Below are 26,841 nucleotides of genomic sequence, written 5' to 3'. Positions count from 1 at the left end.
AATTCTAGATAATAAATGATGTGGTGAACATCTTCGTGGATAGAGGGTTTTTCTTTCTGTTATGTGATCCCCAATGATTCTATTTTTAAATCAACAATCTTGAATATACTTCCTGGTGAGAAAATTACATTGCCCGGTTACTTACCTTTTCTTGACACCATCTCTTTGCCAGTGCCCAGGAGGGGTGTTCTCAGAACAAAACTCAGAAGCCCCAAGCAAGGCTGATGTTGGCTTTAGTAGGACATGGCATCCCGCCAAGGCCTCGTCCCTCTGCTTCTAAGAGACTGGAAATAGTATTTTAACTTCTGAGTTGTGTCTCTTCAGAACCAGAGTAATTTCTTTTTCCCTTTAGAGGTCGTGGGACTCAGCAATATGAACACAGCAGTACCCACTCAGCACATACTTTGCAGCCCACAATCTGATGTAATTACCATCAGAAAGCACTCCTCTGACCATCTTCATGTTGTCACCTTCATGTGGCCCAAGATGAGAGCATAGTCTTTCTCACCAGAAAGGCTAAATACATTTTTTTCTGTTACTGAAGGAGCAGGTCTTTCAAGGAAGCCATAGTAGAAGCAAAGAAATTGATCGAGTTAACATACAGAAGCCTTAAGAAATATTCTCCATGAGACATGAAGTATAATTTAGAGAACTGTGGTTTATCCTTGCTCTCTTGAACCACGTTTCTTCAATGAAGATGGCTTCATTGTGATCTGATCATTTCACTGATCGGATCATTTCACATTACCATGTTTTAAATGACTGGGTGAACAGGGAGAGAGGTTGGCACTTTGGTATCAGTTCCCTTTGGGAAACTCGAGATGCAATTTGCCCCATCATGTTTTCCTGCCAATATTGTCATTTACTATTTGTTCTCCTGTACTTCACTTGAGCTGTTTATCGAAGATCATCTAATCCAGGGTCAATTTGTAAAAACAAACAACAAAACAGATATGCAAGGAAATAAATACCAAATTAGTCCCTTTTAGAAAACAAAAGCACAAGTGGAGGCTGCCAGGAAGGGTCATGCTGAGAGTATGGAGAAGACATTGAGACTTTTTAAATCCCAGCATGGAGGTCCCAGGCTCGCACTGGGCCTCCAAACCATAGAGCAGAGGCTGGGCTGCAAGACTGGGATTGTCCTGGATTCTTGGATCAGACTCAGATCTTGACCCCCTAAAGAACCATCACTTTCCCACATGATTGCAACTTTTTCCATGCGCATACACACACACACACACACACACACACACACACACACCACGGAGAAGGAGCTCCCAATTCCACACCTCAGCCCAGCCTGGTATAACTTGAAAAGTATCACATACAGGTTTCCCTTAAAAATAATTTTACCAGATATCTCAGTGTTTTTCCCTGAAAAAAGAAAGATATTGCTGCATAGTTTCCAAGTGAAATAGTTTTAAATGTCCTACATTTGGGCTAATATTTGAATCCACTTGGGAGACCGTGTCCCCAATTCCAATGCAATCATCATGACCAGCAGGGCCTGGGACATCTTCGAGGTCAATATTCGTTTTCACAAATTGCGTACAAGATGGACTTGAGTGAAACATGGGTGTGGGTCTATTTTTATAAAGCGGTATTTACAGCATACGGGTAGAGGCAGGGACGCTTTTCTAAGGCCCTGTCCTCAGGAAGAATACGGAAAACCACAATGTGCACGACGGCTGTATTCACACATTTTCTCCTTCGTTTACCGCACTTCCCTCCACACGCTTCCTATTCTGCATCTGACCAATAACACAGCAAAACACGCTCTGCCTTTATCACCCTGAGAAGCCTTGGTTGAGGAGGACCCAGTGGGGTCATATTCCAGGCCCATTAAATTGATGTTTAAGCCACTGTTCAAGACCAAAAAGGCACCCTGCTGGTGCCACAGAGAGACAGACTGGGGTGGTGCCCAAGATATGCAATGCGTCAATCTACTCAGTTAACCACCCAAATACTCACTGAGATAACTGTAATTAATGGAGAGTTGGGGGGGGGAAGGGAATCCTTTATTGAAAAGTGCAGTGAGGGATATTTCCTGGCGGTCCAGTGGTTAGGAATCGGTGCTTTCATTGCCGAGGGTGTGGGTTCGATCCCTGGTCGGGGAACTAAGATCCCACAAGCCACGCAGTGCAGCCAAAAAAAAAAAAAGAAAAACTAAAAAAAAAAAAAAAGTGCAGTGAGGATAAGAATTACGCTTCACGTTTTATTTTTTCCTTTTGCCTGAAATTCTAATGCTGAAATTAAATTAGCAGCATTTTATCACCTTTGCTTTTCATATCCCAGGCATCTGTTCCCTTAGACACTAAACAGGAAAAAAAAAAAAAAAAAGCTACTCTATATAGAAATACATAGTTAACTGTCCATCCCAGAATAAACAAACTACTCTCAAGCCCATTTATCAACCTCTCAAAGACAAAACTAAACTAAAACAAAAATAAAAACAACACACAGTGTGTGTGTAAAATTGCAGGCAAAGGTAGTTAAGCTGCAGAGTTTGTGATATTCTATTCAGCATGCTCAAACTAAAAACAAATTTTGGATTGCTTATATATTCTGAAGTGTTTCCTGCCTACATATCCTCAGAACTCCCAGGAGCTTTCCTGGACACATGGAAAATTTCAAGTTGAGCCATTTTTAAGTTATCCATGAGTGAAAAGGGGGAAAAAAAAAACAACACAACAGCACATGAAGTGGGAGTTTGAATTTGTCCTCAAAGAAGAAAAAAGTTATTTTGTTCTTTCTTTCCCTTCCCTTGAGTTACTTGACAATGGCTGAACATACTTCACCCAAGATTTTTATTTTTCGGAAAGAAGAGAATCGCCTTTGTGCTAAAGCCAAGTATGAACATATTCAGCGTGTTCTACACGAGCGCGGCACCAGGGAATTCTGAAGGCAGATCTACGTGTAACCGTAAAACGAGCATTACCAGACACAAATCAGATCGCACATCATAATGATAAATAACTGCAGGAGTAGTAAAGCAAGCATGGACTCAGTATCCATCATCCAAAAAAGAATTCTACTTTTCCAATTATTTTAAAGCGCTTAACACAGAAATAATCATCCACAAGGAAGAGATCGTTTACTGAAACACAAACACGGCAAAAGCCTGGCAGCTGGATGTTGACTGGGTTTCGGGTCCTCCAGCTGTGACTCTCTAAGAAATACTGCCCCCAAATTAAAGGCTTCCGAGAGTCTTTGCAAACGGCCTCCGTGTGGTATCTCACAGAGCCTAGCAATTGTGTGCCAATAACAGGCGGGGCACAGAGGTATAGCGATCCTGGAATGTTTATTGGAGAAGAGTTGAACAGCTCAGGAGAGGATAGGGCCAAAACTGTTTTGCAGGGAAACACCCCACTCAGAAATGTCGTTCCTGGCTTCGTGTCATGAATCTCACATAAATATCTGAGGAGATTGCTGACATCCTAGAGCCAAGAGGAAAAACATGCACTGAAAGAACGAGCCAGAGAAGCCAGAACATGGAATAATCATTTCCCTGGCCGCCCTCCACTTCAGATACCAATGCCTGAGACTCCTGTTAAGAAGGAACAAGAAAATGGATGAGAGATGCTACCCAGCCAGGAAGGGAAGAAACTTTGATAAATAAACTTGTCACGGAGATAGGCCACACATCAGAAAGGAAAGGTGGCGCGGCGCGGGGGGAGGGGGGGCGGCAGAGGGGGGAACCTGCACGGACGGCCGTGGCGGTGGGGAGGGGGTGCCCAAGGTGATGGAGCCCTTCCATCTCCCATCTCGCCTGGTCCAGGAGGCAGGGGAAACCGAATATTAGCATTGTCTGGTGGCCCGGGCGATTTTTCCCCTTCTCATAATATAATTTTGTGAATATGTTGAAGAGAGTGTCTGCTGTTATTGGTCTAATGAGCTAACTCTGAAATCTGAGCTAAAGACAGCTCCCTAGTGGCTGCTCACTGTTCCACAGACAGAAAGGAAACTCCTTTCAGGGGCCCATCAGGGTGAACCACTGCTGACAGCTTGGAACGGCACAACACACAGATTTATTTCACAGACAGCCACAGACAGGAATTTAGCACCCTGTGCTGGCCTCCTGCTTCGTGGAGAAGGTGTTAAAATGCAACCATGCAGAGCTCTCCCTTGAACAAAACCCAGTAGCGACTAATCAAGCGGTCACCCGTCCCCCCAGCAGAAAATTCTGGGCGCGGAGCAGCTGAGCGCTGAACTGGGCGCCCCATCCTGACAGCTACTGCTCGGGCACCCGCTGCAGCTTGAGAGCTGCCTCGGAAATCGCGAAATATTTTGCCTGACCTTTCAACTTACAAATTAATTGATTTCTAAACAACGGCAAATGTTATTTATTTATTTATGACATCTCGGAATGCCTGCTCGCAGGAAGGGCGAGACGCCGGGGAGAATATTCCCTGAGGCATCAGACTCTGAGGGTGCTGTTTCTCACGGTCCCTCCTCAACATGCCTTCCCAGGATGCAGAGCTCAGAGGCACTGATGTGTAGACACTTACCTGCCCACACTCAGCAAGTCCGTAACGTTGTACTACCTGCATAAAAGAAGCACGTTGACTTTGTTTCATGCATCTGTGTGTGCACGTATATATGTATTTATGTACGTATATATATGTGCATGTGTGTGTGTATAAAATATAAAATATATATACACACACACGCATATATGTCTCCAAGGTAGGCTTCACCTTCAAATTTGTAGCAAAAGTTACTAACCCTCTCCCCACCGCTGCCCACCCTAAACAAGTACTCAGCAGTTGCTCAGCTGAGCTATTTAGGGATAAAGGCAAACTACATTTATTAAAGCAACTGAAATTGCATCCTGGTAACCAGGGGTTGTTCCCAAGGAAATTGCATACCGTTGGTGATATTGTTTATATTGATTATTTTGCTAATCTCGCTCTCACACACGCTACAGTGTCTTCTCTTTAGGCTGTGTTTCTGAAACAACCAACTTGTTCTGGTAAGAGGAGGAGAAGAGAGAGAGAAGGAGGAGGAGCGGTAGAAGAAATATTTTCCTTGCTTATTTTCTGTGCTGCGAGCAAGCTCCTTGTTTTCTCATTTTAAATTCCATTTTGAATGGCTCTAAATGCTGTCCTCACCCACTGTATTCCCAATAAACCCAGGTCTTCAGGTCACTTCTCTTTCTGCCCACCTCAACTCTTAAAGTTTGCCGATGGATAAATAATAATGACCAGATACTCTCTCAGTCTAATTTTGTCCCCATGCACGATGCCAAAGGCAGACACACATCAGTCCAAACAGCAATCCACATCCCAGAAGGTCTTTAATCAACGACGCAGAAGTGACCATGGGATGGCACCATCAACAGAAAGGACTCTGCCCAAGAACCCTCACTGCATCTTTGCAGAGTCAAGTCCACAAATAGCTACTACTCTGCAGCACCCTCCCAGGTGTGTTTTGCCATTCTGTCAGTATTCTCAGGGGAGTATAACATTTATTTGGACTTTTTTTTTTTTAACCAACGTGTTATCAAATTTCTGGGATGCTTGCGTAGCCAAAAGGGGCATAATGTCAATAGAAAACTGATACCTAGGCAAGCGCCCCCTCTCGGAGCTCCTTCTCCAGAGCAGGTAACCTTTTCCCACCTCACTGTGGTAACTTACAAAGGGAGCCTTGAAAGAAGTAAAGGCTCAGAAAACTGAAGCGAAGAAAGAAACCTCATCACCTCGGGGAGCCAAATCCGTCTGCTCCCATTCCAAGACAGAGAAGAAAAAAGGATGCCCTGTTTATTTTTCTACTTCTCCCACTTCTTTGCAGGCATATCATTTTCCTAGAGTTCTTGTGTCGTAGGTCTTGGTTAAAGGAACGAGATTTTATTTTTGTTTTTAAAGTCAAAGGGGGTGTGTGTGTAGGGTGGGGCACAGGGGAAGGAGGGAAGGAAGCCACAGGGAAGATGTGTCAAAGGGACTCTCTAGGGAAGGTGGCCTCTGCCAGTTTTACGTAAGGGCATGTATGTAAATTCATATCCTACTTACTAGTATAGGAAACATTAGGATAAGTGTATTTCTATTCATACAAAAATAATGGTCTGTAGGAACACTACACAAAGAGAAATGCAATAAAAAATAAATAACTTGCAACAGACTGAGAAATGTGCCTTAATCCCAAATTGAGAATCACCTAAGCGATTCCTGATACATACTAAGTTTGTGCCCTTGCTCTCATTCTCCCTCTTGTTCTCTTCCAGGAGTGTGAAGTATGTATCTAGTATATTCAACAGGCCCTTTCATTTCTGTGTTTGCCTTCTGAGATGAAATCAATTCAGACAAAGATGAAGTGTGAACCCACATGGGCAGATGAGGTTCTGAACTTTTCCACTAATGGACATAGTGACAGTTTTTATTCTGGACCTGGATACATATATTCTGCCTTTGAGACATTTTCCCTACTTGTAGTATTTGCAGATTTCAAACAGGTACTACAAGTGAGGCACCCAGGTAAAAGGAAGTGGCCCTGTCTCTTGCTTAGTATGTGGTGTATATACTCAAAGCGACCCCAATACCTCTGACCTTCTCTGTGAAAGATTAAGCAAAGTTTTCCAAGATGCAGGTCTTATGTTGATTACTCCTGAAACAAATAGTCATGATACCAACTGTGTGTTAGGCATTATTCCAGATGTTAGGGATAAACCACTAAACAGAAAGACAAAAACCTCTGGCCTTTCTGACTTAGTAGTGGGAGTCAGGGAGGGCAATATGGACAACTGACAAACAAACGAGCAAAATATATAATATGTTAATTGGTAAAAAGTGCAGTGAGAAAAATCAAACAGGAGAGAGGGCCAGGAACTGCAGGATTGGGAAGGAAGTGTCCACTGAGATGACATTTAAGCCACGACCCAAAGGACAGCTGCGCAAAAACTTCACACTGAAACCTACAGTTCCAGTTAAAAAGTAGATGTGAATTAACTGACGACAGCAATTTCTCCATCCGTTTTTATCATTCCAATCACAGCCAATGGGAAAACAGCTGTATTCCTCCCTATTTTTCTTCCAGAGGCCAGATTGCGATTTCCCACACTCTGCTTTTCCCACTGAACTTGCACCATTTGGTTCCTGCTGTCCTAACAGTAGGCTCCCTCATTCCTTTAAGTAATATTTGCTGAGCGCCTACTCTGTGTCAACATTTTGAGGAAGAAATATCAAGATGGCGAGAGGCAGCGTCTACCATGTCACACACGACTCTCTCCCCAAGAGTGATCATCATCTACCCACTCCGCCAGCTCCCACCCATGTGCTCCTTTGCTCCTTTTTCCTTCTTAAGGCAAAAAAATTCAGGGATCTCCATTCAGTACTTGGAATTTTTAAATTCTAGATGGCCCCCCCCCAAATTATAAATAGATGTGCTCTGGTTACAACAATTCAGATTCCCTGGTTTTCTGATACACAGGACTTTAAATCGCATTTCTACCCGCTATTAAAAAATCAAGGCAAGCCACAACAAGATGACTCCGTACAATTCTGTATCACAGGTAAAAGAAAACCTTGTCGATATGAAATCAGACACTGTAAAATTCTCTCCCAGAGGAGCCTGGCATTATTACATCCCCCATCAATCATGGTATTGTTTCTCCAACAACTGTATCAGACTCGGCATCTGGATATTGCTATGTCATCCTACCAATTCAGCAGGGAAGTCAGACACCATTACGAACAAGTCCAGGCCCACCAAAATCTAAACTCTTTCAGGAGATTTCAAAGACCTCATTGGTTTCCAGCCATGATCAACTCTCCAAATTCCAGGACCTTAGTATTGGGTGTAATGGAATTTGACCTAAACATTAATGTATGACCTATATATATACACTTATGCGAACACTCTATGAATCTGACCTAGGCATATGTGAAGAAGTGCTATATATACATTATAATATAATAATATAGAATATGATCATATATTATTAGATGGCATATACTTTAAATCTTAACTTATCACAGATTAGTTCCTATTCTGGACATTCCATTTAATGACAGGTAATAATTCCCTCCAACCCATATTATGGATAACTTATAGATCACCTGTAGACAGTATCTAGGCAATGCTCCAAGTGTCAAGGATACAACAGATAGATACGCTAATGGATCCAGCAAACCCTCGCCTTCTAAAATGACTTTTTTTTCAGTAGAAATTTGGGGGTTTTGGTTCATCAGATACTCCCAACGTGGGTTAAAAATTACAACACCAAGCTTAAGTTTAGTATAGATACTGGCTGAACTTCGAAACTGCTTTTCTTTATCCCCTTGTGCCATTAGGAAGAAAACAGTCCCCCTCCCCTCTCTTCGCCAGACCCCCACCAGACTAAAAAGCTGACTTTGAAGGTTTCAGTTTCCCTGAACTTTCCCTTTGTCCCTGCCACTGATAAGCCAAAGCAAGTGAAGTGACGGTCTTGCCTTGGCCCCCGCACAGAAAACGGCCACAATACATCCACCTTATGTACCTTACTTATAATCCCCTGTAAATTCACCCAAAAGTCATGAACTACATAATACTAATTCTTATAGGTTGACATATTTCCCTGATCTTTCATGAGCCACATGGGGAAACAGTTTTCTCCTGATCTGAATGAAGAAGAAAAACAGTGATCCTAATCAACCATTTGCCCTTAGTGGCTTCCCTAAACAAATCTGGGAAAGCGCTTAAAGGCTTGGGAATAACCATGACCCTGCTTGATGCACTGTAATAACCCTGCCTAATTATACTGATATAAAAACTAATTGGAAAGATAGCAAATGTCAGGGTAAGATGCAAATCGTAGGGTGTTAATTGCTGAACAGGTGCTGGAATAGAATTAAATGAGCATTCTGATTAAAAGAGTGGAGGAAACAAATGTGGACCCCTGATACAAACTTGGCCATGTGATTTCTTCAGAGGTCCATTCCACTAGGAAAAGGTCACAGGGCTGTGACCTCTGTCCCGTGATGGGTAGACCGAGAAAATAAGAGTGACCACAGAAGAAAAAATAATAATAATATAGCAACAATATCAACATGACTTCCAGAACCCACTGCTAAGTTTGAGCCCTGGAGCTACCCAGCGTATTTTAGGAGTTCTTTGGTGCGTGCATAAGCTGAGAGAATCAGGAATGTATAAATGCTCACCTTTCCCCAGCTACAAGCCTGTGCCCTTCCACCTTGAACCAGAAGCCCTCCTATTTCCCCATGGCATAACCACAGTGCTGAGTGCTACTAAGGACTCACTACACGTTTGTGGGCTGACCAAGTGCTTGATTAGTCAGCTGAGTCAACAGCATGGCTTGACTTCCTTAAGTTGAGACAGTATGAAAGCCATGGCAGTGGGGTGGGGTGACAACATGGAGAACACATCAGAGGCCCCAATTGCTAGAAGCTACTCATTCTTTTTTTTTTTTTAGTTTTTTTACTGTGGTAAGAAACACTTAACCTGAGATCTACCCTCTTAACAAACTTTTTTTTTTTTTGGCTGTGCAGCACAGCCTGTGGGATCTTAGTTCCCCGACCAGGGATGGAACCCAGGCCCTCGGCAGTGAAAGCGCCAAGTCCTAAGCACTGGACTGCCAGGGATTTCCCGAAGCCGCTCATTCTTATTACCAGTGGTACTTACTGATGCTCTAGTAATCCAAATTTTAAACTACATCTATAAAGGAGATTTCCACCCTAGCCCAGTGTGTCAATGGAGGTTTCTTCACAAACTCCTGGTGCCTTGGTCAAGCCTTTGCACAACTGTCCTGAAATTTCCTGATGTGTGGCAAAGGCTGGACCAATGGCACCTGCATGCTGAGTCCTTCGAGAAAGAGGAACCCCTGGGGGCAGTGACTATAGGTGGATGCTGGTGATAGCAGACAGCAGCTCCTAAGCTATAGGGGACTCGATAAGACCCCTTCCCAACACCACAATGGCCTCCATGGCTCTACTACCTCAAGAAGCCTTTTTCTTCCCACCAGAAGGAATGCTCTACTTCAAAGCCCTAATATTTTCCCCAATCGACTGCCATAAATAACCTAGAAGGGAATTGTTCCATTTCCAGGTAGGATGCTACGGCGTAAATGTTCTTTTCTCACAGTGGTTTGCAGGCCTTTGAGATTTATGATGCCAGAAACCTACATACGCTCTTTGGTGCTGGGCGGGTGAAGCAGCCGGTCCTGCTCTATTCTGTTATTTCTCACGCTACCCTGTCCCCAGGATAAGAGCAATTCATTTACTGTGCTCATTCCACTTGGGGACCTCTTTACCATTCTGCCTACATAGATTTGGTTTTGGTGATATAGGCTAAGGGCAGCGGGGGACGGGTGGCAGCAAAGTTAACTCTTCTCACTCAGACCTATGTCTACCCAAGCACGAGCAGAGAACTGATCAACCCAGTTTGCTTCCTTTTATTTTGTTTCATTTTATTTTTCTTTGTATTTAATCGATTTGGCCTCTACTTATATGGGTCAAAAGAAAATCATATGATGGTTACATCAGACAATGCTTCAACTTCAGCAACCCAATTTCCAAATGCAAACAGAGGAGATTCCCAAATGCTTTAAGAAGGAAATGTGGATGCAGGAGGCATGGGTGAGATTCCACCTTGTTTATTTATGCTTTTATAAGGACACTGAGAATAATAATAAAACAGGATAGGAAAGAGAAAAATTTTGCTCCAGCACAGAGATGGGTGGGTATAACCTCCTCACTCTTTCCTTGTCTTTGATCTTAGGAAAAGCTCACTCTCTCTTGTTCACTCTCTCTTTAAGGAACAAAAATAAACTGTCTCCTGAGTAATAAAGTCACGACAGTTGCCAGTAAAAATTGGTTAAGGTCATCACTTCTGAAGGTCAAACAAGTTTGAGACAAGCTGTCATGTGGGATCACCATTCAGCACATTTAGTTAAATGGGTAAAAATAATAAAAATAATGACAGTAGTAGAGTTATCTTAAAAAAAAAAAAAAGCACAGAAGGCAGAGTAAATGAGAGAACCAGATGTCTTGAAAGAATGCTGGGAAACGCTTAAGAGAAAGATTTCTCCCACCCCAAACAAAAGCCTCCCCAAGGATCTTTTGAGACTTGCTGTCAGTATCTGATGTCGACGCAACATTGTATATCTTTTTGGTGTTTTGTTGTGCAGTTTTATTATTTATTTATTTTATTTGAACAAAGAAGACACAATAGAGAAAACTTTTCTTTTAAAGGATGGCAATTCGAGTTGACCCCAAAGTGAGCATTTCCCCAGGTCCCTTGCGCTTCTGCCTTGTCTAAAGATCCAAAAGACACTCGAAGTTATATCCCTCCCATGCTGGATTGGAACAGAAAGAGGCCAGCTTCACATTCAGCTTTTCTGAAAATGATACCATGGATTTAAGGGAGAAGAAGATACCACCATTTATCCAGATTCCAAAGGAAGATCTCCACTCTTTATAAAACAGAGCATGAACAGGTCGAAGCTAAGAGACTGTTAGGAGATGCAAATGAGCTCTCATGGGAGATCTCCACGGCTCCAAAAACAAACTCGGAATCCACACTGTCAGTGCAGCTGGGGTTCTAGGTTATGCCACATCCTCTCACAGGGCGAAGTGGGCAGCCAGGCCCAGGGCTTTTATGATCCGTTTGCGTTTTACAGGCTACAAGCTCAACCACAGAACCAAAAAGTCTCTGTGCCAAGGGATGCTTTAAAACTCCAGTGAGGCCCCCCGCAAGACGCAAGTTCCAAGGATTGCTCGTTGCCAGTGACAATTAGAACAATCTGAAAATGTTCCTCCCAGAAAAATACACTCTTTTCTGTTGTAACAGAGGTGTAAACGCCAGCCAATCTCTTTTGGCACCCAGTACTGTAAGAAGTGCTTTCACCGTGCCACCTCCCGACAAAAACGCCCTCAATGAGCGTCCTCCAAGGACTAGCTTTGAAAAGGGGTTTCGCGTATCAGGTTAATGCATGCACTTGGCACGGCCCAACTTTTGCACCAAAGGCTCTGGGGTATGGGGTGATAAGAGCCAGGTTCTGTTTGTTAACGATAAGGCAATTATTTCTTTGGTACTTCATAGGGAAAAAAAAAAAATCTTACAGCAAAGATTCAAAGAAGGATCCCTAGGGAGACAACGGAACTTATAGGTTGGAAAAGTTTTTTGTTATTTTTTTCTTCTTCTTCACAGGAGCAAACAAATGGGCCATTGAGAGCAACAGACCAGCTAAGACGAAGTTACCGACAAACACGCTGGCAGCCAGCTCCCGCCGAAGTCCTCGGTAACTTAGGGAGGGATACAGGAGAGGAGAGGAAGGAGGGACAGAAAAAAGACAGACACAAAATGAGAGGAGAGGAAAAAGAGAAAATGAGGAAAGAACAAGGGTGAGGTGAAAGTGAAGAGGCAAGACAGAGAACACAGAGGGTGGAGATGAGATAAAAGAAAGGACAGACTGTGCCATTGGCGGCACTTCCCACGTGTCTAGAGGTGGAAGAGGTCCATGAACTTGGATGGGTAAACATTAGATCTTTATTTTCACTGCCCCCAACCTAAATTTAGCAGTTCCTTCCATTTTAAATGTAGACAATAAGCCCCAACAGTATTATAGACCCATAGGATCCCCTGGACCATCAATGGGATCCATGGTTAAAAAACAAAGTGGCGGAGGGGGGCGCAGTTTAGAACTCCAAAATTCTGGGAAGGTATTAGGCATCCTCCCCCTTTGCAGGCATAATAGTTCAGAGGAGAGGTGGGCAAAATTTTCAGTTTGGAAAGGAGATTCTTTCATTTACTCCCTGGGTCGGGTTGTCTGCCTTTAGGCCAAGGTTTCCAAGCCTCGCCTGGAACTCTCTAACGTGCAACAAGTTTAGGCTTCAGATGCCAGGGAGCTTTCAGAAGTTTTTCTCAAGGTCATCACATCTGAGTAACAGCTGAGAGCTAGTTCCACAGTTTTGCAGGTCAGATCCAACATGACAATTTTTTTTTTCTGACACAGTTTTGCCCAGCTGGTTCCCGCTAAGCTCTGTAAAACTCGAAAAAATGGTAGGCTGTGACTTCCCCAAGAAGCATGTCACTGACGCCTCATTTTTAGTTTCCTACTAGGGGAAAAAAAAATGCTGAAGAGATCAAGATAGTCTACAGATGGAATGGGTCTCAAAACAACTGGCCTTCTGCTCAACCCTTGACATCACAGAATCCTGCTGTCAGGGTAGGCTACCATCCAAAAGTCAGTGGACCATTGGCCCCATGACCTATGGGGTAACTACTAGTTAAGGCCTCTGTGGATGCCTTAACTATAGAGCAGCTGGGGAGCAGCTGAGGCCATGCCCTTGGAAATTCCCACCTAGTACTCCAGTATCACAGGTCGGACTGTCCCAAGGGATAGAAATCATGTAAACTCACCAACTTGCTCTCTCTGCTCTAGTCTGCCAGTACTTAGGTTTACTGCAGAACCTGGGCTCTGTGGTAGAAGTTCCTAAGCCAAAGCATCCCCATGCTCACGAAGCAAGGAGACCTTACACCTTGACTTGGGGCTTCCTTGGTGCTGCATTAGGTTGGAAATTCTCAGAATAGGCGTCACACTCAAACCACCTACCTGATCGGGGTTAAGAAAGGAGGAGAACGTTTTCAGCGAAGAGCCAGTTTTGAAAAATTTCAAGCACTTTTCTCATCTAAAGAGGGGAGTGTTTTAAAGGACAGGGCAGGGCTTCTCAAAGAGAAGCCCACAGCTCCACTTCCTCTTTAGCGAAAGAATGTTTCTACCTGACAAGGAAGAGCTGGGTGGGGGGGAGGGGGTGGGCTCCACGTGAGTCACGCCCATGTGTAGGTGGTGGCGGCCATCAGGGGTCAGAAGTTCAGGCAGAGGGAGGAGAAAGATGCTAAAGGAGATGGGCTCCAACCCAAACCATACACAGGATAGGCTTATGTCAATGTCTGGTTTATTTGCTTCCAGTCGCAGTGATGGGAATTAGACAATTGCTTTAAAAACTCAAAAGCCACCGTAAAAATAGAAAATTATTGCTTCCTGTCGTGACCAAATATTAAACACAGTGCACACCTAATGACTCTATTCCTCCCCAGGGAAGGAGCTTTACGAACAATAAAATCCCAGCAGACTGGCACGGTTTGGGTTTGGAGGTCTCATTATGGGCTCGCTGATCCAACACAATTTACAAGCTCAGTGGACTCCACTCGAAGTGAAAACCACCAAGCCACAATTATAAACGGAACACCTACAGTAAAACCAGCATTTCACTCTTCATCAGGGAAGGAAAAGGGGGAAGGAAGGATCAGAAAGAAAGGCATTAGGGACAAGTTGCTCACGGCAATAGTTCTGACCACCTGCGTTGGAATCAAGTTCAGACCCACCACTAGAAAGCAACGCAGGGACTTCCCTGGCGGTCCAGTGGTTAGGACTCCACGCTTTCACTGCTGAGGGCTCGGGTTTGATCCCTGGTTGGGGAAATAAGATCCCACAAGCGGCACAGCTCAGCCAAAAAAAAAAAAAAAAGCGCAAGGCAGGCGGGGAGAAAGCAAGGGAGACCCTAAAGGTGAAGGCAGAAAGGAAAAAGAACGTGAACAAAGGTGAAAGAGGTAGACGGGGACAAGGGTGGGGCGCGAGAGAAGCAGAAGAGGAATTTTTAAATCTGCTGCCCCTTTTTCTACACAGGCTGACTCGACGTGACATCAAATTTTCAAAGTTAGATTGTTTTTTTTAAGTTCACTAAATTACCCAGATAGATGTCTACATGATGGTTATACTTCATCTTGTGACTCAACATCTGGATGATAAAATGCATGAGCCAGTCTACGCTGACTTGGGCAAGCACCAAGTGGACCGCTCGCGTTAAACCGAAGGAAAGTCTGGCTCTTGTTCAAACGTCAGCCCAGACCAAGTCGGGAGAGAGGAGCTTCCCTTTTACCTTTAACTTCATGCAATTTATCACTTGAGCCTAAACAATCCCACATGTGTGAAGCATTGAAGACAGAGACTCGGGGAAAGACCAAACAAAGGCTTTCAGGAAAGGCAGAGAATGAACAGGAGACGGTGGACGGTGGACTCGAAGCAAAAGCAATGCCGGGGAGGCGACAAGTCCATAAAACAGGGACTAGACGGGACATGAGCCCAAGGCACCGAGAAGTGACAAAAGAGAGAGAAGAGACAGAACACGGGGCTGCGGGGGAGAAACTGGCAAAGACGAGGGGCCCCCAAAATGCTGCTGGTTCCCAGTAAAGCTTCCTGCTCACCTCTTAGCCTCCAAACTGAATCTCCTAAGTGTGAATCAACTTCCACACGGACATGTGGGGCAAAGGTGATAAGACCCAGGTGGAGACAGAAAACACACTACCAGGAGGGACCGTACACGTGCTCGTTGGCCCTGGGGCCAGTTGGGGCTCCGAGCTCCTTCACGCATCTCTCTCCCCTTCCCAGCACCGTAAGGCAGCCCTGCCTTCCCTATTCTTCAGATAAGAAACTGGGTTCAGGTAGCGTTGCCGGATAAGATACAGGATGCCCAAGTGATTTTGAATTTCAGACAAACAACAAATACTTTTTCAGTGTAAGTATATTGCATGAGAAAGGCTCATACTTTTCAGTATTTGTTGTTCTTCTGAAATTCAAATTTAACTGGGACTTATTTATACTAAAAAGAAAACTCATTCGTGTTTATCTGATATTTAAATTTAACTGGGCATTTTATATTTTTATGCGCTAAATCTGGCAACTCCAGATTCAGTGAGAGGGAGCAATGAGTGAATGGGTGAATGCATGAATGGCAAAAGGGTAGTCAAACCCAGATCTGAGATTATTCTACAGTCATTATCATACAACAGGAATAATAGTCACTTCAGGCACTCGACCCACGGGTCATAAATCTATGTCCTCCGTACAACCTCACCTCTTCTGGAGTAAGAAAAAGCCTTTTGCACAGAAGAAACTGGCTACATACAAACTGACTACTATAGTCAACTAAAATGCCATCAGTCTGACCCCTGGCTTGGAAGGTGATGAGTCCTCCGAAGCTCAGTCTGGTTAGAAGCTTTGCAGGACAGCAGCAGTGTATCGACGTGAATGCCATAGCTTTTCCTGCCCGCTCCCTCAGCTTTCATAGACCATCCCAGCTTTGTCTTGGGAGCTAGAGATCCTGTCTCTAATCCCAATTGAGTCTTTGACCTGCTTGTTACACAGCCCCTGGAGTAGTTGCTCTTCAAGTGGGTTTTCTCATCTGAAATGGGATGACAGAGCCAGTACCTAGCCATAATGAGTCATGTGCTTAGCTTTAAATCAATCATGAAAATATCCTGTGCAATTGTGCAAATTGGACCCAAAGCCAACAACAAAAAAATAGGCTCATTCTTGGTCTCCATGGCGACCCACCTCAGAGGTTTTATTGAAGGGGCTATGTATAACAGCATTCAGAGGGGCAGTGACCCTAAGCGTTCCACCATTTTGCAAGTTCTCTTTTTTAAAAGTCCCAGCATCTTATGGGTCTTAAAAAAAATGGAGGTGTTAACCCCAAAGTGTTGGCCTGAATCCAATGGTTCCACCCCTCCCAAGTCTTCCATTCCTGCCATTATTTCAGTGGGACTAGGAATTTCTCCCTTACTTCCTTCTCGAAAGCTCCTGTTACACGGGAGCAACTGCAGTGTTTCTCACCAGCTCTGGCTCCTTGGTGGTCTTGAGGGGGCTGAAAGGTTAAGATTAGAGCAGAACTTTTCTGGAGGACAATCATTTCATTAATTACCTGGTCCAGACTGATGAGATGCTGACTCCCTATAGACTTGGGTCTTGGCTCCCTAACATGCTTTGGGCATCTTGTCACTCAACAGCTTTCCTTTCTGATCAAATACCTCCTCCGATGCGACTCTAGGTCACTGTGCAGTACAGAACAGAGCCACAAAAGGAACAACTTTTACAAGATTTCAATCAACAAATAATCTAGTCAAGCCCCAGTGGGTAGAATCCTAAATCTGCAAATCACCTGCAGATAACGACCTTGTCATCTCCTTGGGGTATGTGTCCTATTTTCCAGCTATTTGGTCTGGTAGCCTCTTGGCTGGGTCAAAAGTAGACCCAGAAGAACTCATCCAGCCCTGTTTGCTCAAACAGAAAGGGAGAGAAAATAACTGGAAGTTCTCTCTGGGTGAGCGTGTAGTCTTATCAATCTTTCCTAGGTTCCGGGGCCTTTGTTCCCCTGAAAGCCAGACAGACAACTTTGGAAACAGATACCTTTCTTATAGACAAATAACTATTTCTTATTTCTACCACAGCACCGTTTCAGAGTACTTTTCTTCCACTTCTGGACTCATCTACTTCCTGGCAAATCTGCCATTTAGTCAACATCACACAATTTTATGAGGAAGAAGCTGGAAGTTGAAGCTGGAAGTTGAAGTGGACCATTATATGTTCTGAACAACCCCCTACATCCAGCTGGCCCTCTGACTTTCAAACAAGTACTTTGTTTGTTTTTTTGTTTGTTTGTTTTTTTGCGGTATGCGGGCCTCTCACTGTTGTGGCCTCTCCCGTTGCGGAGCACAGGCTCCGGACGCGCAGGCTCAGCGGCCATGGCTCACGGGCCCAGCCGCTCTGCGGCATGTGGGATCTTCCCGGACCGGGGCACGAACCCGTGTCCCCTGCCTCGGCAGGCGGACTCTCAACCACTGCGCCACCAGGGAAGCCCTGCACAAGTACTTTGAATGAGAGGATGCTAGTAAAGGTGAACTGGTTTTGGTTCTTTCTCCCTCTTGGCTAAAGAATTACTTATAAATGGTTCAGGTCTGGCCTCCGAGTTTCTGCTTTCTCACAAACATCGAGGCTACTAAAAAATTCACAGATTGCCAGATGGTGCAACAGCAGTTCTTTGCAAAGGATCTGAGCTTTCCAGTGAACAAAGGACTCATACTCATGGGGACGAGTGGCAACACCAGCAAAAGCTTTGGAGTGGTGGGTACTGGGGGAGGGGAAGTGGGGTGTGGAGAGGTGAGAAAATGGGCCTTTCACCTCCGTGACTGGTATCTGGCAAGGAAAAAACTGATTCCCAGCTGCTGCTGGTGGAAGAAGGCACACATGTCCAGAAGAAGTTGAAAGAAAACAAAATCAGAAACTGAAACATTTTATTTCACAAAATTTGAAGCCTGTGCCCGTCTTCCCAATCCCTGATGGTATAGGGTGATGGAAATAATGCCCAAGCTTTGGCAGGTAAACCCATATATTCCCAAAGAGCCACGAAAAGAGACGCATTTGTGAACTATCGTAACGTCTTCCGAATAGGTTACCCTACATTCGTTCTCCATTTTCTAATTGCACTACTCAGAATCCTTTGATATCTTCCCACTGCCAACACAACAATGTCAACACACTTTTGTAAAGGCATATAAAGTCTTTGGAAATCTGGGCCCAAAGAATCTTTCCAACCTCTCCTACAGTCCCCCTTTAACACATATACGTGCACCTCTAAAATCACGAGCAGATTTAAGGAATTCTTTCCCTTCCACATGCCTTTTCCTGCATGCTTTCCTTCTCCTAGAATGCCCTTTGACCTCACCTGCCTACGTCCACGTTACAGCTCTCACCACATACACCGCTGCCTAGGTGAAATTCATCTTCCCACTTTCAGTTCTTCCAGAGTTTTTATCTCTACATCTTTTGTGGCACTTTTCACATTCTACATTCCATCACAGTTATTTCTGCACATCTTTTGTTTCTTCCATTTGAACTGTAAGCTTCTGATGGGAAAGCTTTGTGTCTACTCAATCTTATTATCCCTAAGAGCACCTTGCAACGTCCATGACACGACAGGCCCTAGATAAATATTTCCTGAATGATTCATTCTGCCTTACAACCCTAGCTCTCTCTTCTTGGCATTGTTTTGTACCACTCTGCCCCTGGGGGGTAAGACTGCTAGGCAGTTGTCAAATACAGGTACTTACAAGAAAGGTCCTGTATAAACTGGCAAAAGACTCCGTCATCCAAACTCTCTGATGCTTGGCAGTCAGAGATTAATCTGCCAACTAATATTTACTGAGTGTCTGTGGTATACAAGCCACTGGTTAGACACTGAGAGACACAGGCGAATAATCGCTATGACTTTTTTAAAAGCATCTATTCTGTCATGCACTGTATGGGCACCATACACACGTTAATGATTTAACCCAACAACTCAATGGAAGAGGTAGTACTATTAACACCATCACAGAGCTAATGATATTAGAGTCAAGACTTAAGTGACGTATGTTGTCTGACATCCAAGAATTACAATATAGTTGGAAATGTAAGGCAAGCTCACATAGGGAAAAAGATAACAATACCCATACATCCTAACGAGAGCGAGTATATGTGACAGTGTCAATGAAAAGACTTTGGCTACCAGAATTGATTTCTTTCAAATGGTAGAATCTAAACAAGGTCTTGAAAGGGGGATCAGATTTATATTGGCAGAGAGTTGGCGGTGGGGATTCCAGGCTGGACTGATGTGTGCAGAGGGAGATGGGGGGCATATTCGAGGTCTGTTTGATGGGACAAACATTTTGATTCCATGTTGATTCTTAGAGAAAGAAATGATGGGACTAGAAAGTTGAAACCTGTCTACCATTCACTCACCTAGTCTTCAAAGCACTTTCACAGTTTGCAAATGTATTTTTCTCTGTGTGATTATTTAAACTGTCAGCTCCATGAGCGCAGAACCATGCCTGTGGTATTCCCTGATGGCCTCTCAGTGCCAGGGATTCACGAATATTAGCTTAATAACTGAACAACAGAAAAAATTACTCAATGAATGAATGACGGAGTGAATCGATGTATAGACAACTAGGCTAGCTTGTGTCAAATGCTAAAGTTCTGAAGTCTAGGAAGATTGGTCAGTCTAGTGGAGACAGTATAATTCTTAAAAATTAAACCAATTACAGAAATGAAGATCACAACTTTTCAGTTCTTTAATTAGGAGGAGGAGAATGATTTTCTCAAAGGGAATTTTGTTTCTTATTTCCCACTTGCCTCAGGTTGTCATCCAATGAAGAGTCTCAACCCAAAGGGACATTCTTCTGCACCAGAAATTAGAAGAGTCCCTTCTCCTACCTGTATCTCCCCCCACATGGCCAAGAAGCAAGCAAAGGTTTTACTAGAAAACGAAGGAAGGAGAACATGAAAGAATGATGTTTTCACTTTGGTTAAATAATCTGAGTTTTTTAGTGAGAACATCTAAACCTCTCCGAGAGAATGGAATTTTCACTAAAAAAAAAAAAAAAAAAAAAAGCCCAAGGCCAGGATTTTGTAGACTCTTCCCAGCACTGGGCTCCCCTATGCCCAGTAGTCTGTGCAGAGAAGGCACATGTGAATAGCTCCTGTAAATTATTGGTGAGCAAGGATGATGAATTAGCATGCCTGACACCCAAACCTGGGCCTCTGCTACAAGCAGAGAATTTAGAGCTGGAAGGTAATGTAAAGCTCACCCATTAATCCAAAGCACTTCATTTTACAGATAGGGAAACTGAGGCTCAGAGAGGCGGCTCATGACCTCCATGACATTAGACAGCTAGTTAGTGAACGATCTGGGGTCAGAAGCAGGTGTCCTGATACCCGCTACATGATGTTGTCTCTCTGGGGACCGATATTCCGTCAAACCTGTCACACCGTTGCACGTGACTTGCACAATCTCAGAGTTAAATGATACTTCAGAGGCCAGCGATGCCCACCACTTCCCAGAGAACCGATCCTCTCTCTATTGTTCCCATCAGGAGGTCTTCAAACCATGCTCACCAGGTTTTCCTGTTCCTCAACAGCTCTAAATTCTGGGAAGCTTCTCCTTCTATTACACCAAACCCTTTTTCTCCATAACTTCCACCCGCTGACGACACTCCAATTTCACCACGGAAGCTGGCTTTGTGAACTACCTCCTTAAGACTCATTTCTTCCTCTGTAAAATTAAGACTTTTCTCAACTGTTGAAGATTAGTTAGTGAGCACAAATTGCTTAGCACTGTGCCCAGCACACCATAAGCGCCAGTTAAATGTTAGGTAAATGTTGAGTACTGTTCTTATCCATCCTTCTCAGAGACAGAATTCTTCGTTCAGGAGGAGTCACTACTGATATATCTGATTTGTCCATTTCTAGGGAGAGGGAGGGAGTGGTCACAGACCGAAAACCAGCCTGAGTGGCCTAGGATGGTAAGAATCCACTGGGCTTTGTGGACATAAATCTGACCTACAGTTCACTACTATCCAAATACTGCTTCTATGCTGAAAGGGACAGTGGGGTTAAAAGCAGAATCTACACCACAAATCAAGAAGAGATCAATACGGAGTTCATCTGATAAATTAAGCGAAAGAAAAACTCCGGTGTTCAGGATTAATGTCACACCCTCTAGCATGCACGGAAGGTCCATAAGGGCTTCACTACCCACAGTTATTCTCTGAAAGCTCCCATTCCACCAATAACACTTTCTGGAGTTAAGCGATACACGGAGAGAGGAATAGGAAGTGTGGTCCAGACGAAAGAGGAACCAAACACTTCTCTGGTAGAACAAGGTAGCTGGTGAGGCAGAGAGAAGCAGGAAGAGGATGTGCCAGATGGCAGGGGGAGGGCAAACGAGAAGCCTGGACCAGAGTGGGGGGAAAGGAGCAGGTGAGGATGCCTTCCAAGATGGTAGCAGGAGAAAGCTTCACTAAAAAAAGAAAAAACTCATACTCATTAGGATGGCAACTATAAAAAAAAAAAAAAACCCGCTAAACTAAGCAAGAAAATAACAAGTAATTTGGGATGTGGCGAAAATGGAACCTTTGCGCACTGCTGGTGGGAGTGTAAAATGGCGTAACTGCTATGGACATGGCATGATGGTTCTCTGAACTACCATGTGATCCAGCAGTTCCACTTCTGGGTGTGTACCCAAAAGAATGAAAAACAGAGACTCGCAGAGATATTTGTACATCCATATTGATAACAATATTTTTCACAGTAGCCAAAAGGTTGAAGCAACCCACGTGTCCATTGACGGACAAATAGAACAAAATGTAGTACAACCAGACAATGGAATATTATTCTGCCTTAAAAATGAAGGAAATCTTGACACATATTGCAACATTAAGGAAACTTAAGGATATCATGCTGTGAAATAAACCAAAGAAGGACAAATACAGTATCATATGAGGTACCTACAGGAGTCAAATTCATAGAGAAAGTATCAATAGCATGGTGGTTGCCAGGAACTGGGGGGAGGGGGAGATGGGGAGAGAGCTTCCATATGGGAGGATGAAAAGAGTTCTGTAAACGGATGCTGGTGATGGTTGCACAGCAAGGTGAATGTACTTAATACCTCTAAACTGTACGCTTAAAAATGTTTAAGATAGTCAATTTATGTTATATATATATTACCACAATTGAAAAAAAATTTGTTTTTAAAAGGGAGATAATATCAGGAAAACGCCACATGGGCAAATAAATACCAGGTATTTCTGTGTAAACCTTCTGAATGAAGATCATTCTGATGCTTGTTTGGCTTCTTGAAAAATAAAATAAAAATTACAGAAACTTAAAACAGTCCTTCTGGAAGCTGAGCTCATAAATATAGGAGTCCAGGATCCGAAGACAAAAGTCTGGGATATTTTGCATGTGAGAAACAGGTTGGCGCTGCCCTTTGACAGAAAATATCATACTCGTGTGCACATGGGCAGGGACAGCCTACAAAGATTCAGAAAGAACTCTTGTCCCCTCCTCCCATCTGACTTTTCATGGGGCTGCAAGAACAGGAACGGTGAAGACTCATTTTCCTTCTCCCAAGTCTGTGAGATTGTCCCTAAAATCCTCTTCCCACGGACCACCAGTCTCCTGAGCCCAGAGGTGCGGTAGCTGTTCAGAAGAAGTTTCAGAGAGAAAAGAGAGTCTAAAGAAAGCACAGCCCATGAAAAACAAGGCTGAATTAGTGCTTCCTTCTGAAACCACAAATGTAAATCCGTTTGAGCCCTTTTATTTTTATTTACCACACAGAGGTCTTTATGGACAAGGTGTAGGCTGAAGACCTCGGTATGGATTATGTTTTCATTGTTGGTTTTGTTCTGTTCTGTTTTGTTGAGTTTTCTTCAGGTAGGAGCTTTGAATTTTTACACTCAAAATGAATAAACCCTACTGCCGCCCTGGGCGCGCATTTCTACACAGAAGGAAGGCTCTGCTGGAGGCCCCTGGTTCAGCAGCAAGTCCTGCTGGGCTGTGTGTTGGCCTGGCTTTTTGGAGAGGGGTGTGGCTGCCCAAGAATTCACAAAAGCATGCCGAAAAGACAATTGAAAATAAAAATTAAATTTATGTTTCTAGAGAGATTAAGGCAGGGAGTCATTTAGACGGGGAAAAAATATTCCCAGTCCAGGGCTAAGTCTTAGGAAACGGAGAACTCAGTCTCTGATGGGACGCCCTATTGTACAATCCAGTGATTTTCAATTAAGGGTCCACGAGGTTGTGAAAGCTATTTTTCATATTTCAAACAGCCTATTGGCAATGGAATGTCTGCCCAAGACATGGCCACGTGGGCTAAATGAAAAGTCAAGTTGTTTCGTGTTTGAGCTGGCAGCCTATCAAGTTAGTGTGGTAACACTGGTGGTTCTGGCCCAGATCAGAAACTCTGACTGGTCATTGATGAGGTCAAGGGCATTTCTTTTTTTTAATTTTCAATTATTTCTCTCTTTTTTGGCTGTGGCGTGTGGCGTGCGGGATCTTAGTTCAGTTCCCCGACCAGGGATCGAACCCCTGCCCCCTGCAGTGGAAGCGCAGAGCCTTAACCATCCTGACCGCCAGGGAAGTCCTGAGATCAAGGGCATTTCTGGAATGAGATTTTTTCCTTCCCATTCTATTGTACGTCTTCAGTTAATAAAAATGAAATTACAGCTGGATTATTACTTGTTAATTGCAGCTTGGCAGGCAAAATCTTGCAAAACCTGGCTCACCAAAGGAAAAAATAAGAGGGATCCCTGGCGGTGAATATTTGGGAACCACTTTTGATCCGCCCCTTCCCCTCCCCCGGACATACACAATTCCAAGGGAATAAACAGGCTTCCCTGGAGCCAGAGTGGAACATGCCTATTGCGTGAGAAAACTCAAAGAGAGACAGTGTAAATTAACTGCATCTGGTTAGACGGAGCGAGTAGGGGGAGGAGATAATTAGTTGGCGTTATAGGAACAAGGGCAAAGAAGAGAGTTACATATTTACTCAGAGGAAATCCAAAATAGACTACTTAGCACCCGTTTGGTGCTCATGGGTCATCTCAACATCTCTAAGCCGGCAGGTGTTGAACCCAGGGACCAGAGACACCGCTCAAGCCCTGGATGACACAAGACACCCATCCCACCTCCGGCAAATGGAACCCTGCCTTCAATCCCCTTTCCCTTCCACAAATGAAGGGAAGAAGGCAAAGGAATGCCCAAAAGACAGGAGCAAGAAGCAAGATTCCGGTGAAGAAACAAGCAGTGTCTTCAAACAAAATCCCTACAACGAGGAAGCCGAACCAACGCATCTGTTTATAATAAGATGAGTTCTCTAAAAATCTGATCCGGGTCAATTTATAGCACCCTTTGGTATGTATGTTTCCATGTGTAGATGCACAACATTTCGGAAGTAACACATATTTCAAGTGATGCAGAGACATCGCTGGGCTGTTTTATTGTGCACAGGCTAGTAAAAATAAATGCCACAGTCACATAAAGCTCCTTAAGACGCAGCTAAAATACAATTTCCACCTTCCCAGAAGAATTTAAAGCATTCTAGCACAAACAATGAAGGCACACAACCTGAAAATCTTTCCTCTCCATAGATGCCAAAAACCTACGTACATTAACATGTGTATTAGGTATAGCATGTTCAGCTCTCTCCCCGAGTTCAGGTTCTACATAGTTTCTGAGAGAAAGAACTGCTACTAGGTGCAGAGCCTTTAGGATGTGTGCTTATGAGATGTAAGGTGCAGGTTAGCATTTACGGGTTTGTAAACATTTCTAAAGCTGGTTTATGGGTTGTTTATTACAAGAAAAGATGTAACAACCATGAGGTTAGAGTACCCTCTTGAAAGAGGAGCTAAAGTTAGTTAAAAAAAAAAAAAAAGACTAGATGAAGATTAGTGAGCTCAGTGGACACGCTGGAAAGGACGGCATCCGTGTCTAGGCTGCCCTCATGGGCTCCATATTCCCCAGAGGATCCAAGTGCATCCTAGGAAGTTGGGAAATCATGTCAAGTGTGATCACATAAATTGGGACAGAGAGTGCTGGGAGGAAAAGTTTGTGGCAGTGAGAGGATCACAGGCCAGAAGTAAGGACAGCTGTGTTCTAGGGCCAGCTCTGCTCCAACCAGCTGTGCAACGGCGGGCAAGTCGTGTCACCGTTCCCGAGTTCAGTCTTTTCGCCAATCAAATGAGAAAGACAGCTGGCCCCCAAGAGTTCTTACAACTCATTAATTTTAAGCTTCTGTGCGCTTTCAGAAAAACTAAAAAAATTCCAGAGCTCCCTAAATTGATGTCACCTGAACCCCCAAGACCGGCAGCATATACATCCAGCAAACAATCTCTATTTGTCTATCATCATCCTCCAAGGATCTCCGAGAATACTGCAAAACTGCCATGGATATTTTAGCTACCTTCTGAAACCTACAGCAACAGGCCATACCCTCCAGGTATACCCTTCACGATACTATTGAACAGAGATGTTGAGTGCTTTGTCCAAGGTCAGAAGCTAGGACAGGATCAGAATTCCAGCCTCTTCATTCCTAGGGTTATGCTATACTTTCCACGAAGAAAGCAAGCTGGCTTTCTGGGAAGAATGCCAGAGGTTCCATTCTCCCAACTGAGAATTCATTGGAATATTGGAATAACAACTTTGGAGACTGTGGTCTCTCCAATCCATTTCAGGACCTGTCTAGAAACACAAAAACCCAGAGAAAGAAGCAAGAGGGAATTATTCCGTTTTTTAACGAAAGAGAAAAAAATTAGGGGTGGGAATATGGGATTTCTCAAAAATTACATGATTGCTGGAAGTTAAATTGGTATTCCTTCATTGGTTTGTAAGTTCTGTTTCCAATCACAAAAACATACAGCTGAGGATGCCGAAATCACATTTCAATGAATTAGCATCTTGTCCCAAAGAATCTTTCCCACTCTGAACAAAACATAGAACCCAGAATGCAACCCTCTATGGTAGAAAGGAATCTCCCTCAGTGCAACAGAGAGCTTGTCATCATCCTCTAAACCATAATCTAATTTGACAGTCTTCAAGCCCAACAGCACAATCACGGAGAATGATAAGAAAGTTACTGCGTAACTTGGGATATACTGCCTCTTCTAGGAAACTGATTGAGACCCTATCCTGCCAGATGGGAGAGATGTCATCCTTTACCATCTTTTACCATCCACACACGCCTTATTAGGCTGAAGTCAGTGCACCTGGAAAATAATCCCATCATAGATTTAGAGACATGTGTTCAAAAAGGAAGGTTCTGACTTCTTCCAAGAAAGGCCAACCAAAACAAGAAAACACATGTTGGACCAGCTCCAAGCCTTGAAGATAAAATGAAACCAACCTTACGGCAAAGCCCAGTGATCCACACTCAGAGTTGAGATTCTAAAGGAAAGAAACCAGAAACAGTTTTTTTTTAAAATCACTTTTTCCCCCTACCTGTCGATGATGACAGGGTCTGAAGGAGTCTCATTTCGGTTGCCACAACTTTTCTTTTCGCAACATCGACTGTAGATTGGGGAGGGGCCAAAAGAGTAAGAGAAATGCGTTAAAATCAAGAAAACACAATGAGCACACAATGTAAGAACATTCACGAAAACGGGTACGTCCTAGGGAACTGCTCAACTATCAGTTGCTCGAGCATGAGTGTATGGCCATGTTCAACAGCAACGCTAAACTCGAGCGTGAGTGTACGGCCA

General features: G+C 43.8%; 1 protein-coding gene across 5 annotated transcripts in view; it reads right to left on the bottom strand.

Annotated features, from left to right (window-relative positions):
• Window positions 1–26,841, bottom strand: part of EBF2 (EBF transcription factor 2) — a 192,104-nt gene that overhangs the window by 153,909 nt on the left and 11,354 nt on the right. For 4 of the 5 annotated variants that reach the window (XM_029203855.1, XM_029203856.1, XM_029203859.1 and 1 more), the window contains exon 6: window positions 26,582–26,650. The exons of the other annotated variant lie outside the window; for it this stretch is intronic. In XM_029203855.1, coding sequence (XP_029059688.1) covers window positions 26,582–26,650 — 69 coding nt within the window. The remainder of the gene's footprint in view (window positions 1–26,581; window positions 26,651–26,841) is intronic. 5 annotated transcript variants of the gene reach the window in all.

The sequence above is a fragment of the Monodon monoceros genome, unplaced genomic scaffold, assembly GCF_005190385.1.
Source record: "Monodon monoceros isolate NGI ecotype Baffin Bay Population unplaced genomic scaffold, NGI_Narwhal_1 Super_Scaffold_5, whole genome shotgun sequence".
Taxonomy (NCBI): Eukaryota; Metazoa; Chordata; class Mammalia; order Artiodactyla; family Monodontidae; genus Monodon; species Monodon monoceros.
Note: the sequence above shows the minus strand (reverse complement) of the source record. Positions and strands in the feature narration are given on the sequence as shown.